Source organism: Ricinus communis, chromosome 7, assembly GCF_019578655.1.
Source record: "Ricinus communis isolate WT05 ecotype wild-type chromosome 7, ASM1957865v1, whole genome shotgun sequence".
Classification (NCBI taxonomy): domain Eukaryota; kingdom Viridiplantae; phylum Streptophyta; class Magnoliopsida; order Malpighiales; family Euphorbiaceae; genus Ricinus; species Ricinus communis.
In genome coordinates, this window is record NC_063262.1 from 23,572,538 (window position 1) to 23,588,825 (window position 16,288).

The 16,288-nt window shown below is 33.1% G+C and overlaps 2 protein-coding genes across 10 annotated transcripts; both read right to left on the bottom strand.

The window, feature by feature from the left end:
- Positions 1-2,240: 2,240 nt before the first annotated feature.
- Positions 2,241-7,164, bottom strand: LOC8283874 (serine/threonine-protein kinase 19). 8 transcript variants are annotated; one of them, XM_048377320.1, is made up of 10 exons: positions 6,759-7,161; positions 6,594-6,667; positions 6,426-6,506; positions 6,239-6,331; positions 6,041-6,160; positions 5,025-5,096; positions 3,476-3,553; positions 2,730-2,876; positions 2,496-2,524; positions 2,241-2,465 (listed from the first exon to the last, which is right to left on the bottom strand). In XM_048377320.1, exons 1-10 carry the CDS (start codon positions 6,889-6,891, stop codon positions 2,429-2,431), a joined length of 864 nt encoding a protein of 287 aa, XP_048233277.1. In that variant the 5' UTR covers positions 6,892-7,161; the 3' UTR covers positions 2,241-2,428. The 8 variants fall into 8 exon arrangements, 5 of the variants coding, with proteins under 5 accessions (XP_048233277.1, XP_015581246.2, XP_048233279.1 ...); XR_007216779.1 differs by lacking the exon at positions 2,496-2,524 and having other exon boundaries at positions 2,241-2,489; positions 2,607-2,876; positions 6,759-7,159; XR_001535996.3 differs by having other exon boundaries at positions 2,241-2,524; positions 2,607-2,876; positions 6,759-7,159.
- An 810-nt stretch (positions 7,165-7,974) lies between these two features.
- On the bottom strand, positions 7,975-15,866 carry LOC8283873 (dolichyl-diphosphooligosaccharide--protein glycosyltransferase subunit 2). Of its 2 annotated transcripts, none has more exons than XM_048376581.1 (20): positions 15,716-15,866; positions 15,449-15,605; positions 14,814-15,006; positions 14,595-14,684; positions 14,179-14,238; positions 13,893-13,962; positions 13,271-13,335; positions 12,503-12,557; positions 11,832-11,953; positions 11,633-11,748; positions 11,231-11,300; positions 10,881-10,985; positions 10,638-10,727; positions 10,408-10,556; positions 10,088-10,199; positions 9,914-9,997; positions 9,386-9,466; positions 9,066-9,290; positions 8,473-8,595; positions 7,975-8,252 (listed from the first exon to the last, which is right to left on the bottom strand). In XM_048376581.1, exons 1-20 carry the CDS (start codon positions 15,738-15,740, stop codon positions 8,136-8,138), a joined length of 2,109 nt encoding a protein of 702 aa, XP_048232538.1. In that variant the 5' UTR covers positions 15,741-15,866; the 3' UTR covers positions 7,975-8,135. The 2 variants fall into 2 exon arrangements, with proteins under 2 accessions (XP_048232538.1, XP_048232537.1); XM_048376580.1 differs by having other exon boundaries at positions 11,633-11,754.
- Positions 15,867-16,288: the final 422 nt, after the last annotated feature.

A 16,288-nucleotide genomic window follows, 5' to 3' on the forward strand; every position in this document is an offset into this window, starting at 1 on the left:
ACTTAAAAATATTATAACGAAAGAGAGTATGAACTTAAATAAGAATATTTTAAATTTTTTTTAATTCTAAACTCAATTTTTATACATATATTAATCGTAAAAAAGTATAAATTATATTTTAATCCCGATATTATCAATTATAATATTTATTAAGTTTTTATTATATGAAATTACATTACTATTGCTCAAATTTTATACATGAAAACCATTTTTAAATAAAAAAAGAAAAAGGGTTATTCTAGTCAAATTGAAACATATTGATAACCAATATAACGATGTTCCGTGGTAAACAGAAGGAACCTGTAAATTTCAGACAATAGGCTGTGGCAATAGCTATTCTCACTGCATAAACAAACATCTTCTAAGTAAAATAACAAATATTTCATGCCACTATATAAGAATTTTTGTAAATTTTGTGAATTCAGTTTGATAAGTAACAAAGTAGTGTAAATACAAGGATTTAAAAAAATCTCTCATTTTCCAAAAAAAATTCTTTTTTTATTTTTCAGAATTTTAATTTTCCACCTGCAAAATAAAAAAGTCCAAACTCCACTATTTTAAAAGAACGATGGATTGTCATAATATCGATTTATTTCAATATTATTTCTAATATATTTATTTTATTCTAGAATTATTTTTAACTTCAAATTAAAAATCTAATATTTTTATATTTAATTCAAACGATGACATTTTGAAATATATAGCATATGTTTTAAATTCATGAATTTTGATTAAATTTATGTATTTCAAAATTCCTCCATCCAAACAAAAAATAATCATGCATGAACTTAAAACTTCCACCCCAACTGCATAACACTCTTCCACTATTTCAAACTTGTTTTTGGAGGTTCTACTCTCAATTCTTCTTATTTTGATTACAAATGTGCCACTCTCAAAGTGGAACTGCTAATCTCAATCTAATCCATGACTGGGACAGAAAAGGTGATTTAGGGATAAGATTCAGTGGCCTTTTCTTTTGCTTTTCTTTCCATTTTATTCTGTTTCCTTCTCTTTTTTTATAAGAACCATTTCGCACATGCTATGCGAGGGCTAGGAACCTTAAAAAGAAAAAGATTACCCTAAAAGATTCCATTTTTGACAATGGCACCAAGCTACCAATAAGAAGGCGTATTTACCCAAGAAAGATAATGACAAGTGCACAGCATAGAAGATCGACACCTGGATTTTGTGCGGCTAGATCACACTGATCATTGAGAAATTCTATTTTGCAAGTGAGAGATGTATTCATGTCATATCCACCTATAATCAGCATAGACCTTTTCTTCTAAACGGATCCTATTATCTTATCTATAGTATATATTTGTCAAAAGTCTCTAGGAATTACCATAGATTTGGGTATTGAGCAATATTTGGAGGTTGTTTATTTACAAAGAAAAATTGTCCGTATTCGTTTAAAATTAGAAAATTAACTTGTAAAATTTTTTGTCTTTTTTTTTTTCATATATCAAGGGAAATACTTCAAGAAAAAAATTCAATAAAACATTAATTATACAATAAGAGTAGTTGCTCTTTTACAGTTGCTATAAGTAAAAATTCACTTAATGCAAAAAAAGAAAATTCGAACCTACTGCAAAATGCATTCGGTTTAAACAATAAATATTAATATCTAGATTATAAAACTTGAGAATCAAAGTGTCCCTTCTGGTGTTCGGCCTTTTTTTGTGTTGCAAGATAATACTTTCCATTTCCAGTTAGTGAAGTATTCCTACTTCATCAAAAAGAGAAAATAATTGCTTTCAAGACGTGTTTTCAAGTAAAAACATAGAGATTTCTATTTTCTTTTTAATAAAGAGAATTTTGTTAAAACCAAGTTCAGGTTGTTTTACAATTTTCTTTTAAAGTTTTGAAAGAAGTGGAAACAGTTTTTAAGTGGAATTTTTATAAGAGTACAAAGTAAACATAAAATTTTATATTCTATTTTTATTTGAGAATTTTCCTAGAAGACTGGAGTTGTTTTCCCCAAGTAAACACCGCTATTAGCATCTACATTCTTCTTCATTCTCAGTATGCGAACATGGCTCCTGATCAACCATGTCTAATGGACAGATTGAGTGTTAAGGAATGAAGATGCACTACTAACTTATGTACAATCTAACAGAATTAGAAGAAAAAGAAAAAGAAAAAAAAAAGGAAATGTTCAAGTATGTTTCCGGACCATATGATAAACAAATTTTGAAATTCAGTTACCACAAGTCAGGAAGAGAGAGAGAGAGAGAGAGAGAGAGAGAAAAGTTCAAATTTAAAATATAACTACACAATGAAGAATCAAATGGTACATGAGCGCATGCTATTACATGTTCAAATAATACGACGTTTACCACCTATAACTTGCAGTGTCACAGAGATCAATTAATTGAAAAGGCTATCAAGACTGAAAATACAGACCTGATAGAGAATACAGTCAGCATCATCTTGAATTCTCCAATGGCAATATATGTGATTGCCTAATCCTTTCTTCGCTCTCATTGCTTTGCCTAATCCTTTCTTCGCTCTCATTGCTAACCTGGGTAGAATTCTTATTCATGTAATTCACAGATAATAGAGGAAAATACTAAGTAGAGAATTTAGAAATAAGTCAATGGAACCTGTTACTGAACATTGAGACCAACACAAGCCAGTTAGAAATGTTATAAGGATCCACTTGTGGAAGGGCATAATGAATTCTAATCTTTTGAAACACGAACCACTAAGCCAGTTGGGGTACTGACAGTTTTTAGGTGACCTGAACCAAACAGGTCCCGAAGATGAAATCTCATATCAAGTGGCGAGAATCGAAGACGCTTCTTCTCCAGAGGGGCCAACATCATTTCTTTATATCTCCTGCTGCTTATAAGAGATAGTAGCTCCTTTCTCCCCTGTGAATGAAGAGTTGATAGTAACTTTCTAGTTTAGAAGATTATTCAAAATTTAGATAGTTTATGTAAAACACCAACAAAGAAACTACTTCCAGACTAATTATTTCATTTCCTGGATTCTCCACTTAAATGAAGGAACATGATCTCAAGTAGAAAAAGGACCAATATTCGAGAATTTTTAATTTTCAATTGAAGGCATTTCTCTCTAAATCCTTGAGATTGCATTTGGATATGTAGGACATCAGTAAGAAAGATCCAGATTTTATCTGTTATTTTGAAATTACTGAATTGAAATTAAAATTAAAATTTTCTTTTTCTTTTTCTTTTTCTATTATGGTTCATTTGATTCGTGGATATGACTGGAAAATTGCCGGAGCATACTGAAAGATGCACTTCTGACTACACTCTATAAGTCATTTCAAAACCCATTTTTCTTTGTAACCTTCAACCCTCAAAACTCAATTCAAATTCTTCATCAAAATAAACCTTATATAATTTCTGGCGATGACTCCATGCAAGATCAAGATATATTTACTAGAATATATGGATTACCTAGAATCAAAAACAAAAACCCTAATAATTAATAAGAAAACGTGTACCTGAGAAAGGCCTTTAAGTACTGAACCAATATTTGGAATCGCAAACCAGTACATATTTGGGTCAATCAATTGGCGAGTCTAAAATGTAAATATCAGTGTTAGATTGAAAATAAATTGGAGCCATCATATTTATTAAAAACAAACAACCAAATAAATAGAGATCACAGTAGGATTTCATTAAATATGCATTCAGTTTCACTCATTTTCTATCAAGAGCATCATGATCTTTATAGAGTTCTCAATCTTGCTTTATAAATAAGCACATGTATGCATTAATAATAGACTTGTACTTGGTATTAAAAGCAAATAAAACTGGAAGACTGTAAGCTGCTGTGTCCAAAACCCCATTTCTTCAATGAAACAAAACCAGTCAATCTAGTGTCCTAATTTCGGTTTTTAAGATATTTCAAGGTAAATCCAGAACCTCTCTCTGTTCATTTTGAGATGATATAGATAACATTTCCTTGAGCTTCCATGACCTAATCCTTTTAGTTGGGTTACTGATCTCCATTTTGAGTTCATAACCACTCCTTCAAAATTAAGAAGTCAGCAGAGGATTTCACCTTCCAACACCTACTTCTTATCCAGTCATCTATGCTCCTTATCAATGCCCAAATCTATATGGCAGAACTTAGCTACAGCCAACTGTAAATAAGAAATTGAACCAAATAATGCTGAACAAAAGTTGAAGGTAAACTGAAGACTAAAGACTTCCTCGACAGTTAGAACACTTATGGCCAAAGCCTTTTTTCTTTTAGTATAAATATCTACAGTCTATTGTCTAATACAAATTAAAATTGAGTTAATAAGATCTTAACAATATGATGATATGTTCAAGGGCACTTGCCCACTACTTCAATAGTGAAGCACATCATGGCACCCAATTATGTTCCAGAGAGGATCATGTAAACTCTGCAAGTTACTTTTCTGGAACCCTTGAATAAAGCAAAGAATTCTGCTTTAGATACAATAACCTCAACTGAGCATCACTATCCAGGAAAAAGAAAACTGGTACAGCTAGTATAATCCTATACAAATTTTAACTTAAATCCCCAGGAAGAAACTATCACAACTCAATCTGATGATATCCCCGAAGGAAGAATAAGCTGTAAACTTTAATTCATTCCTAGTATATTTGAGCCAGAATGCAGGCATACAAATAACCAATCCATGCTTCTGGAGACCAAAAGCAACACATTAGAACTTCAGGGGAAGGAGTATTTTGGGCACAACATTTACCCATATTTGAATGACAAAGCAGTGATAACACAAAGAAAAAAAAGAAGATTATATTTATATATATTTGCTCCGTATAAACCAAGCTGCCAAATAGTAGCATAATTTATTTATTGATCCTCCAAGAAATTTAGGTTTGACTCGGTTCAGGTCCTGTACATGGAGCACAAGGGACTTTAAGAAACAGTAACAACATGCAATTTGCAGATCAATATACTATCCATAACAGTACTTTATCCCAGCATAGTCATTAACCAATTCATACAAACACAAAAGGATAATGGATAAATTATGACTTCGAAAATTTGCTTACAAGAAGACCAGCATTGATCAAAAGGGATATGTGCTCATCCTTCACCTTTCCACCAAGAGATAAGAGTGAGCACTGCAATAAAGGGTGATGAAGTTGGAATCAAAGTAAGTGCTCCTTCCAAGGTGAGGGAAGTTGTGACTTATGAAGATCCATACACCACATATGATAAGCAGACGGTATTGGTTAAATTATCTATAATATAGATCTGGAAGATAGTTGGATGTTAGGGCCTTATTAAAATAAACTGGATCCAGATGGTTTGAGTTTGTTAACACACACAAAACCACATGATGTCATAAACAATGCTCTATAGTGTTTCTATAAATGTCTATGGTGGATATATTCAGAATAATGACCTTCTTAAGTTAAAATGGGTTCAACTGACTTGTGTTTACTAATTACCAGGTTTATTATTTTCTAACTAAAATTCAAAACATGCAATTGCATAGCTTACACAATCTAAATATGTTTGCTCATTATGGTTTTGTTCAATTTGATTCTTTGTGAAGAACTTTAGGTCTTTCAAATCACATTCTTTATGCCTATATTTTATTTTTTCTGTTCATTCTAATTTTTAATCTTTTGTTTTCCCTTTGGTCAACAGTCGTATTCATCCCATGTAACATGAGCAGTCTCCCTTTGAGTTTTCTAATTCAGTTACTACTTGTAATTATAAAGAACTGGATAAAACAAGTACTTCATGCACTGCAAATAGTCATGTAGTGTACATATACGGAAGATCTAAAAGCAATATAAAAAAACCTATAAAAACGTAAGCAAAAAAATAAAAAACATGAGCAGAAATAAAGGCGGCAAACAACTGCAGCATTAAGCACCAAGGCTGCCATTAACATTAGGACTATATTTTATGAACTTAGATTACACATGAGAGCTTTCACCCCTTATGAAAAATAAGAATCAAAAAGTAAATAAAACAGTTGATTAATGGTTACACGAAGAAGTAAAGCTAACAGTAGATTAACAGCACAGGCAGATTTGGTATTGATAACACTTACAAGCTCTTGATGGTCGATGCTAGCTTCCAACTTGACATCAATAACATGAGTTCTAAACCACTCAAAAACTATAACATCACCTTGCTTCTTTTCTTCCAATCTTTTCACAACAAGATCTACCTGTGAACGAGCACATAGAAATGCTGTCAAACATGATGGCATACTGAAACACAAGGTATAATGCAAACATCCACTAACCTGGCATAGGTAGTCATCTAAAAACATTATAGCATGATCATCTTGTCCAGTATTTAATTTGAAAATACGCAAAAGTTTCTCTCTTCTCAAAGACTGCACACCGCAAAGCAATCATGAGCTTCTACATAGTAATTTTACAAAAATGAGATTGACAAAAGAAAAATTCAAATAAACAAAAGAATGACACCTCTAATTCTCTATCTACTTGTGTTCTGTCCTTAACACTGCTGTACAATTGGGAACGTAAAATGAAAGGTTGAATTGAGACCTGAAATTAGAAAATAACGGATCAAGTTAATTAAGTAAACAAATTGTAACAAGTTAAAAGATTTGTATGGTGAGAGATAAGACAAACCTTGTCAATTTGGGGAAACTGAGCCCGCATTATGCGCAGCGCTACTAACGTGTCACTAAATGTGAGACTTTCCTCTTTTGTTCATTCATGGAAAGAAAAAAACAAAAAGAAATAAAAATCAATGAGAGAGGATAATACAAGAGAGAGAATTGAATTTTGACTTACCAAGTGAGAGAGTTTGATCACCATCGCTAGTTTCAGCTTTTTCTTCTTCTTCTTCTTCTTCTTCTTCTTCTTCATCATCATCGCGAAGGCGTTTTTTACGTTTTGACGATGATGATTCTGGAGTCTGGTGCATGATAAATACAATATATAGATTTCTATTAGGAGAAGAAGAGAATCCCTGATAAGTGATTCAAAGTCGTTTGGTTAATGGATTCCTGTTGGCACTGAGTTTTTATGTACGTTTCGGTTTGTTTCATCTGAAACAGGCGGGACGATCCAATGGTTTATCGTCTCACAAATATACCACACGGAGCTAAGATGAAACTGGGAACTAGGGAGACATCCTAAATTGAGTTTGTGTACGCATGATCTTGGCTATCCCCCGGGCCTATTCAAAAAATTTCAGATTTGCCATTTGGAGAAGTCTAATTAATATTAGGTTAGTTTCATATTATTTTTCAATTTTTATTTTTTTTATCTATAAAAAAAAACTAAGAATTATTTGATATTTTATATTTGTTGTTTTTTTCAAAACAGTTTTTTATTCATTTTCATATATAAACGTAAAAGGAAGAAAAGTGACAAGAAGAAATACAATAAATTATTAAACATAAGAGGATGTAAAGAGAAAAAATAAGAAATAAAAATTATGAAATCAATATTTAGTGATTTATTAAAAATAAATTTTAATATTTTAACCATGTCTAAGAAGTTCTTAAAAGAAAAAATATTTTATCTTTTTATTTGAAAAAATAAATAATTAATATAAGAAAAGAATAACAAATGCCGCCTTAGATTGTTATAATTGATCCGGATTCGGATTCAGATTCGGAAAAGACTTTGAAAATTTCAAGTCCAAACTAAGGATTTCGGTCAGTTTAAATATAAAAATCCAGCCCTTAATTAAATAGAAACATTGTTTAGTTTTCTTCAGTCGCATGATTGTGTTCATACAACAAAACCAGTTTTTTTACGAACTAAAATGTGAGTGAGAAATTAGCCTTCTATTTGTTTAATTAATTCAGTGGGGAAATGCGGAAAATATGCACTGCAAAATCACAGCTTCCTCAAACCACCGAAGAACCAGAAACAAGAATAGAATTGAAAAATAAAAATAAAAAAAGCAAGCCCTCTTTCCATGAGCAAGACATTGGAAACAAGCTTTAATTATACCAAACCCACCCGCGATTGCTCAAAAGTAAAGAGTAGATACCAGTAGACGTTGAAGTCAACAGTATAAATAAATTTCTTTTCCGTTAGAGCAAGTGTCCCCTAAAAATCTAATAAGATAGTACACAGTTCGCAAAGGACAACCTACAAAATTGAGTCAAAATGTCTAATAAGGGGCAAGCACTGTAATTTGAGCTTCTGATGGTCTCAAGCAGATTTCAACTTGGATGATGTTGAGGCCAGGTGAGAAAGGATTCTGTGCCCAACGAACATTAAGAAAACTCCCAAGAAACCAAGTGTTTTCATTGTCGTGAAAAGATCCAACTGTTCACAAAAATAATTAAGGTCAGTACAGCTATATATACTTAGGATAGAGTGAAACTACAAGCACTGAGAATGTACTCCGAAGTGTCATCTCTGGAAAAAGGGTAAGATGCAATAAGGACATTCTTAATAGTAAAATAAAATACACCCTAGGGTCTGTTGCTAGCTATTATCAATCAAATAAAAAAAGTGAATAAATGAATCAAAGTCAAAAACTGACCTTCAGCCAGAAAAGCACGTAGAGGAACAGAACTGCTGCAATTCCAAAATGGAAAAGGAAGGCAAACGTGGCAGATACAGCTGAAGAAGGAAAGTTCTTCAGGTTCACCCCTAGCCGTAAGAGCTGTCAAAGGGAAATAAATGTTAAACTCGTTACTCATTGCCATCCTGTATGTAGTCAGTACAAACCAATAGGAAACTGAAAATATCATGCCAAAGAAACACAAGTAAAAGTTATAAACACTAGAACACTTGATAACCCAACTCTTCTCTTGCTGGAAGCATTGAGAACCACAGAATTTTACCTCTTCAATATGAACAAGGCCTAAATTCCTGACTTCACTTGGCAAATTATGGAGAGGTCAAACCATCAACTCAATAATTCCAACAGGAAGATTTGATACAACAAATTTACATGTCACACATGAGGACATGAATAGAAGATGATTACAAACACAAGTACTCAGTTTCTTGAACAAGCCAGGAAAGGCTTCCAATTCACTATCGAGGAGCTTCAATTCAAATCACGCATCATAAGCTTAAAAAAAAAAGAATATAACACCAAAGCTTATCAAATGTTAAATCAACACTAACCCCAACTAAAAATCCAATGAACGGCAAAAGTGTGAGACCCAAGAAAGTGAGAGAGAGCTCCTTAGGTGGGAGCTTTTCTGGTGCCCTGAAGATGTGGGTTATCTCTGCTTTTGGACCATATCTCGAGTATGGTTCAACAGGCTGTGGAGGTGGACGGGGTGCATTCTCAGGTGCTTCTGGTAGGTCTAGGTCAACATGACCAATGACCTTTAAGAAGGAATTCTCCTGAAACAGAAAACACAATTTATATTATGCTTTTATTGTAAATCAGGACATACAACCAGATGCAGAAATCTTAAGAAAAATAAAAGGAACCTTACCATGACAGCATCACCAACAGTAAGCTGGATGGTATAGCTACCGGACAGATAGAAAAATCTCTCAACCAGTCCAAGTAAATCCTACTAGAAAAATGGCAAAATTTATTATTCTGAGATTAAAGAAGTCAAGTTATTTTGCAAGCAACCAACACAGATGCACACAAAAGCAATTAACATTATTAAGGACCCTAAAGAGCCATTATTATCATTTCCAATAATAAAGTACCAAAAGCTGTTGAATATGCAGTCAAGAACTCTCCATTCAGTAAATTTCATGTAGTTGTTTATCACTACTAGGTGATGGACACAATAAAATTAATCTGATTCCAACAGCAAGCTCAAAATAGAGGACAAATTGGGATTAATCATAAATTCTCTCATACATAAACAAATGAATGGCAATTCAAACTGCACGCGGGTTTCTTCCTCTAAACAGCAGAATGCTTTTGAAAACCTAGTTATAGAAAAAGGAGGAGAATGAAAAGGGAGAGAATAAAAAAGAATCAAACTATAATAAAAAAACTTTACCAGAACTATCTCAAACTTCTTTCCAGAGTTGGCCACGACAAAGATATGCTCAACCTTGGTCTCATGTCTCAACTTAAGAATTGCCTGCAAACCAAGAAAAGAAAGACCAAGAAACTCTCAACCACTAAATTTAGAATAATATATAAAAGATGTAGAAAGAGAGAAGTTGCCAACCTGATGTGGCTTAAAAGCATGGCCAAGAGGAGTGGTCAATTGGAAAGACAGTCGCAGCTTCTGGAGGTGGTTTGCCGATAATGATACAAGATTTTCTCCAGCTAAATCTAGCCTACACAGATACAAGGATTAGCGTCACTGTGAATCAAGATTATGCAATTAAATTACTCCTAAATATAACTGGATAAGAATATTGCAATTGTAAAGTGTAAAAACTCATCTCAACATGTCAGAAGAAGAAGCATCCAACATATCAATATACTACAAGCATTAAGCATCTCACTTTCAAGCAAAAACATGCGACTAGGATGTAAACATACTTTCTTTGAGTTTCTACAATTCCAAGATCACTTTCAAGGACATCAATTCCAGCACTGTCAACTTTGATAACTCCCGTGACAAATATTGGAACTTGAGTTTGGCCTCCGGTGGTATAAACTTTTTCATGTGCAGCATCATGAAACACAGTCTACACCAATAGTTTATCATGTTATGGATGGAAAGATAGATCAAGATAACATTCAATACACAAAAAGGGAACACAAAATACCTCAAAGACAAAAATGTAATTTCCAACATCAACACTCTTTGGCAGAGCATCCAAGAAATAGACTGAATTTTCAGTGTCATATTTGAGTTCCTAAACCATAAAATTGATACAATGTATTAGTGTATTAGTGTAAAGATAGGAAACTCTACTGGTCAGAAGAGAACGAAAAGCAGCAGCAGCAGAAGGTAAATAAGAGAATTAAAATGCATCAAACAACTAGCCAAAATCAAGTCATTGCCACACCTGGTTCTCGATTATGGAAGTATCCTTTGAACCAGAACTGAAAACTCTTACAAGATTCACCGTCAGAGGAGGAGCATTTGAGCCAAGCACAGTATTCACCTTAACCTGAATACATTCATAGAGCAATATATATAATTGTTTTTAATTGGTAGGAAGCATGATATGTATAGAAGATTTGAAATATCATGCAAATCGGTGAAGTTAAAGGAAAAATGATTTATAAACACAAGTTATCATAGTTTCCAGATAAAGAGGTAGGAGAAAATTTCTAACGACCATGTGAAAATGAGTAAACTTCAAAGAGGGTTGCCTACAATTTCTCCTTTTTTATCATACAAGTGAAAATATACCTTCAGTGTATCCTTCTTAGTCAAAGAAAGCACTGTTGCTGGAAGTGACAGAATCAAGGGAATGGAGATCCTGCACCAGGAAATAAAACTTCAGCCTCATTTGAAAGAAGACAACTAACTATAAGATCTTGTCAGTAAAACCCAAGACTTCTAATAATGATACAGCAAATTTTGAGGAAGGATCAAAGATTGGCATTGTCCATAAGATTCCTGTGGTTTCCGGAAGTTCTGATAGTTGTTTTATTTTGGTATAATAGTAAGAAAAGTGATCAATAGAGTCTTATGTTTCAAAGTTCCATATGTGGGGTACAGAGCTATTGAGAAAGTTCCAGTATATATACACTATCACATACTTACACATGAAAATGTCTGCTTATAAAAAAAGATCAAGAAAGCACCTACCTATTGCTCTCCAGGTAAGCCAAGGAGTCTACTTGATTGAATAGGTCTTTAGCATCACCAGGAATCCCAATGCCTAGGAGAAACTTTGCCAAACCCACAAATTTTTCGCTCGGAAGCTGGAGCCGAAGCAAAAGTGTTAAAAGCATTTTTAAGAGAGATTGGCAGAACAAGAAAGGAAATATTAATACTCCTAACTGACATTCAAATTTCCTGAGGTCACATCTGCAAATGCTGTTAATCCTCTAACAACGGATGATGTAGTTGAAAGAGGCCCTTGATTTTCTTGTGCATGCTTCTCATCAAAGTAAAAGGCTCCATCATCTACAAGAAGGAAATGTAGCTAAGTAAGCGAGCACAGCATAACATGTAATAATAAATTGCAAACCAGATCAAATTGACTAGCCTTTATTAGAAACTGAAGATCTTTCTTTCAGCTAGTAGAATCAAAGTTCAAAAATAAGCTTGGATGAGACTCATGCTATCAAGTCCCACAAGGTATTTCATGTCCTGACACAGACAATTCATCCATAAACAACCCCTAAGCTAATATCTTGTTTTGCCTGAGAGTAAGTGCAACATCCTATCAGTCAGGTACGGCCATAACTACAAGAAGTAAATTATCATTTGAGACTGGATAGAAAGCTCAACATTCTATAGATATAGCCATAGGATCCAGTAATACGATTCTCAATCAACGATTCTAGACACATTATGCATTCCAATGGGAATATAATCAAGATCAAACATAGTGCTATTATTAAATTTATTTAATTCTCCAAGCGAATTGACGATAAAATTGTCTTCTAACCTAAAACACAAAAACAGAAGCATACAATTATAACCATGATAACCAACCCTCTGTAAACATACCATACTTCTCAATACTGTCAAAAAGCTTCAATATATCATTTTTTGTTGTAGCAATCTGCAGCAGGAAACAAATATTAGTATCATTACATAGTATCAGCAGAAAACAAATATTAGTAACAGTAGAAAAGGCCACGTTAAAGCAACAAAGAGAACTCAAACAGAGAATTTCACGAAACCATTAAGGCAACATGAAAATATGCATTAGTTGGTCAAGCCAACAAAGGAACACATGTAAAACCTAAAAACCAAGCATAAAAAGAAAGGCAAAGCACTGAACCAAAGATAGGACTGTAGATAAGCAAGAACGAAACACCAACTAATCCATTTGGGAACTAGAAGTTCCATCTATCGAATAACAAATATTAGATGCATACATAAAATCAAATACTCAATGATAAAACAAGAGTATGATAATGCTCTGAATTTGGTAAACATCTGGGCATAATATGAGGTTCAAATTAGAATGCATGTATTATAAACATCTGGCAAATTACGCAGTTCACATTAGGCATGCATGTATATTTTGTAACTTGAAACATTGTAAATGACTAACTTAAAAAAATAATAGGCGCCGTCGTTCAATATTTGAGGCAAAACTGAAGCATGTGTCCATATAACACCAATATAGCATCTAGTTTACCAATATACTGATATAGCACATCACACCAGCCATTTGAACGCCAGCAATAGAAAAGACAGTAGATTTTCTAGTAGACGAAGGAAAGATTAAAGTCATACAGGCCAAAGTTAGAACACATTTCAGATTACCAGAGACTGATCTATCTCAGAAGATGATACTGAGATCACTCCAGCAAGAGCTTCAAGTGCTAAACCTGGAAAAGAAAATGATCAAGCAAACTGTTATGAGCCAATAAACATATGGAAATGGTAACACAAGTAATGCAATTAAATTTCCATGCATTCAATGTTAAATACAGTGCTCGATCATTTTTTCAATAATAAGTAAACTTTCAACTCCATGATGCCCAAAAATTTCCGTGAGACAATTTTTTACAGGGGCAGATCAAAAAAGATGGGAATGGTTTAATTTTTTTTGTACGTATTAATGCATTTTATTTTACAAAATAATTTCAATGACATAATAGCATAGTTGTCAAATTGAAACTCAAATCATGAATCAAGCATTGAATTCTATGGGTTCATCTCCAATTCTTATACTTATTTGCTGCACCCATAAGACTTGCATCGATATCAGGGTGAATCAACTTGAATCGTACAATTTTAATCATAAATTATACGGTTCTAACAACTACCAACAATAGCAAGCGCCCTGTAAAGTTGGAATAATAGAAAGCAGGAAAACGGACAGAATGATATTTTTTAATTTTATATTAATATTATTTTCTGCCAAACAACAATGGGTTCTTACCTGCAGCAAAGGTGCTAGACTCAGGATTATTAAAACTATAGCGCCATCTTCCATCACTCTGGCTCAAAGCCTGCCAATAATTCATGAATCAACTCAGACATACAGTTGATGAATATATATTAATTAACCAAGAGTTAGAAGCACTACTTGACCAACCCAGATATCAACATATCAGCAGCTAGTCCCACAAAGGACCTAACTTAAATAGATATGGAGACTCCAAGAGGAATGTAGTGCAGTACTAAGCCTAATCCTCATTGTCATAAGTATGCTAACAATTACCAACCTTGATAGAACGAAAAACTCCTTCAGCATCTTCAAAGCTTACATCTTTAGAAGATTGATCCTGTATTCGAATAGTTAAAACATAAACATCACAAGATCTAGTTATAGCTGTTAACTAACTGAGGTAATAATAAAAGGCCAGATAACAAAATCTCTGTTCTCCAGGAGTTTGGTGAAAAAATGGATCATTTACCTACAGTGTTATACCAAATAAGTTTCAAAGAAACAACTGAATTCCATTGTGTAGTAAGATTTTAACCTAAAACCTACCACAAATCACCACCTCACATCTCGGAAGTAAGGAAAAAGGAAGAAAGAAACTCAAAAGTCAAATATTTTCTCTCCAGCAGGAAAATCAAACTCAACTCAGAATGCAGGAAAATATAATATCTAATTGGTAATCAAACACATGAATACCTTGATAAGCACCAGACTTCCTATGGAATGGTAGAAGTCAAGCAACGAACTTGCACTGCTGACAGCAGTTTGAAGATTGGAAACAATGCCCTTTAAATGAAAAAACAATAACAAATAAATCCCAAGGTCAGAAAATATAACATGCTTTTTGTAATTCTACAGCATAAGGTAACACCATTCAAACTAAAAACAACAAACAAGATGGACAAAAAAGAATACCTCAAGAACATCCTCATTGACCTCACATTTTAATATTCCATTCACTTTTAATGCGTAGAATATATCCTTAGAGACAGCAGATGAAGACCCAAGAGTTTCAAGTACAGAGTGGCATGCTGGGACACTTATGTCAGGCTTCTTATCAATTCCAAGAACCTCAAATGTCCGAAGTGCCTCATATGCTTCTTCCAAGCTGTTGAAATATCACATCATCTAGTTAAATGGTTGTTTTTGACATATGCATGCATGAGCTAAGCAGATCACAAACTTCTTTTAAATAACCAGACAAGCAACAATCCAAACGAAGCTTAAAAAAGAATGACCACCAGTAGCTGATGATCAAAAATCATGAATTTGAGCCATATAATGGGAACATTAAAAATGACCTAAGATAGCCTACAGATTATACATGTATACCAGAACAAATTGCAGAGTCAAAACTAACATCTATCGCAACAAACCCTGTTCGGCCACAACAAAGTGTTGAAAATCAACACAAGCCATAGTGTCCAGAAGAGAATATATAATTTGACATTGATGAGACCATAATAATAACATAAAAGCAACTAAATTAAATAATAGACAACGTACAACTGAGTAAAATGGCTTTAAATTAGAGTTCTAACGGAAACAACCTTCCGAATGATCCACCGATCGGAGTAAAGAGCTCCAAAGCAGCGGATCGGTGAGAATCAGAGATCGGATAAGAAATCGAAGCAGAAGAAGAAACAGAGCAGATCAAGGCTACAACGAGCAGCACAAGAAATCCACCTACACCACTCCTAGCCATTCCTGCATTCAATAAATACACATACAGATTTACATGGATCGATTCTTTTAATTAAAATTGTAGAATTAGAAGCTAGGGTTTTGTTCAGATCAAAAGAGAGAGCAGGCCGTACGTGCAAGTAGAGTGAGTCTCCGCATACGATGACTAATGAGATTTGTGTTAGTGTCGTTTCTCTCTACGGCTAAAAAGAGTGAAATCTTTTACTTCTATTCCCAAAATGTCCTTTTTCTTCTTATGTAATACCCATCCCACCGGTTGCAAAGGCTTCAATTTTTTATGTTCTCCTTTTATTAATTCAAAGAATAATTTTAATTACAACTCTATTTCCGGGTTGCTTTCAATTTATAAGGTCTAATTAGGATTAGTCTCTTAAGATTTTTCATATTTCACTAAATATATAAATGTGTTTATAAACAGATTCATAAGGATTTTATCTATTCATCTATAATTCTATAATCTATCTATTTATCTATAATCCGTAATAAATTATTGTATATATGTAGATTTTTTAACTAACTAAAATACTTTTACTAATTTTATTTGAATTATATATGTAATTTTCTAATTATGATTTAATTAATTATTGATTAATCTCTTAATCATAATAAAATTAAACTTATTCTATCCTAATTCTATAACAATTTGATACACATTCCTAATCTTATAAGAAATTTGATAAATTATA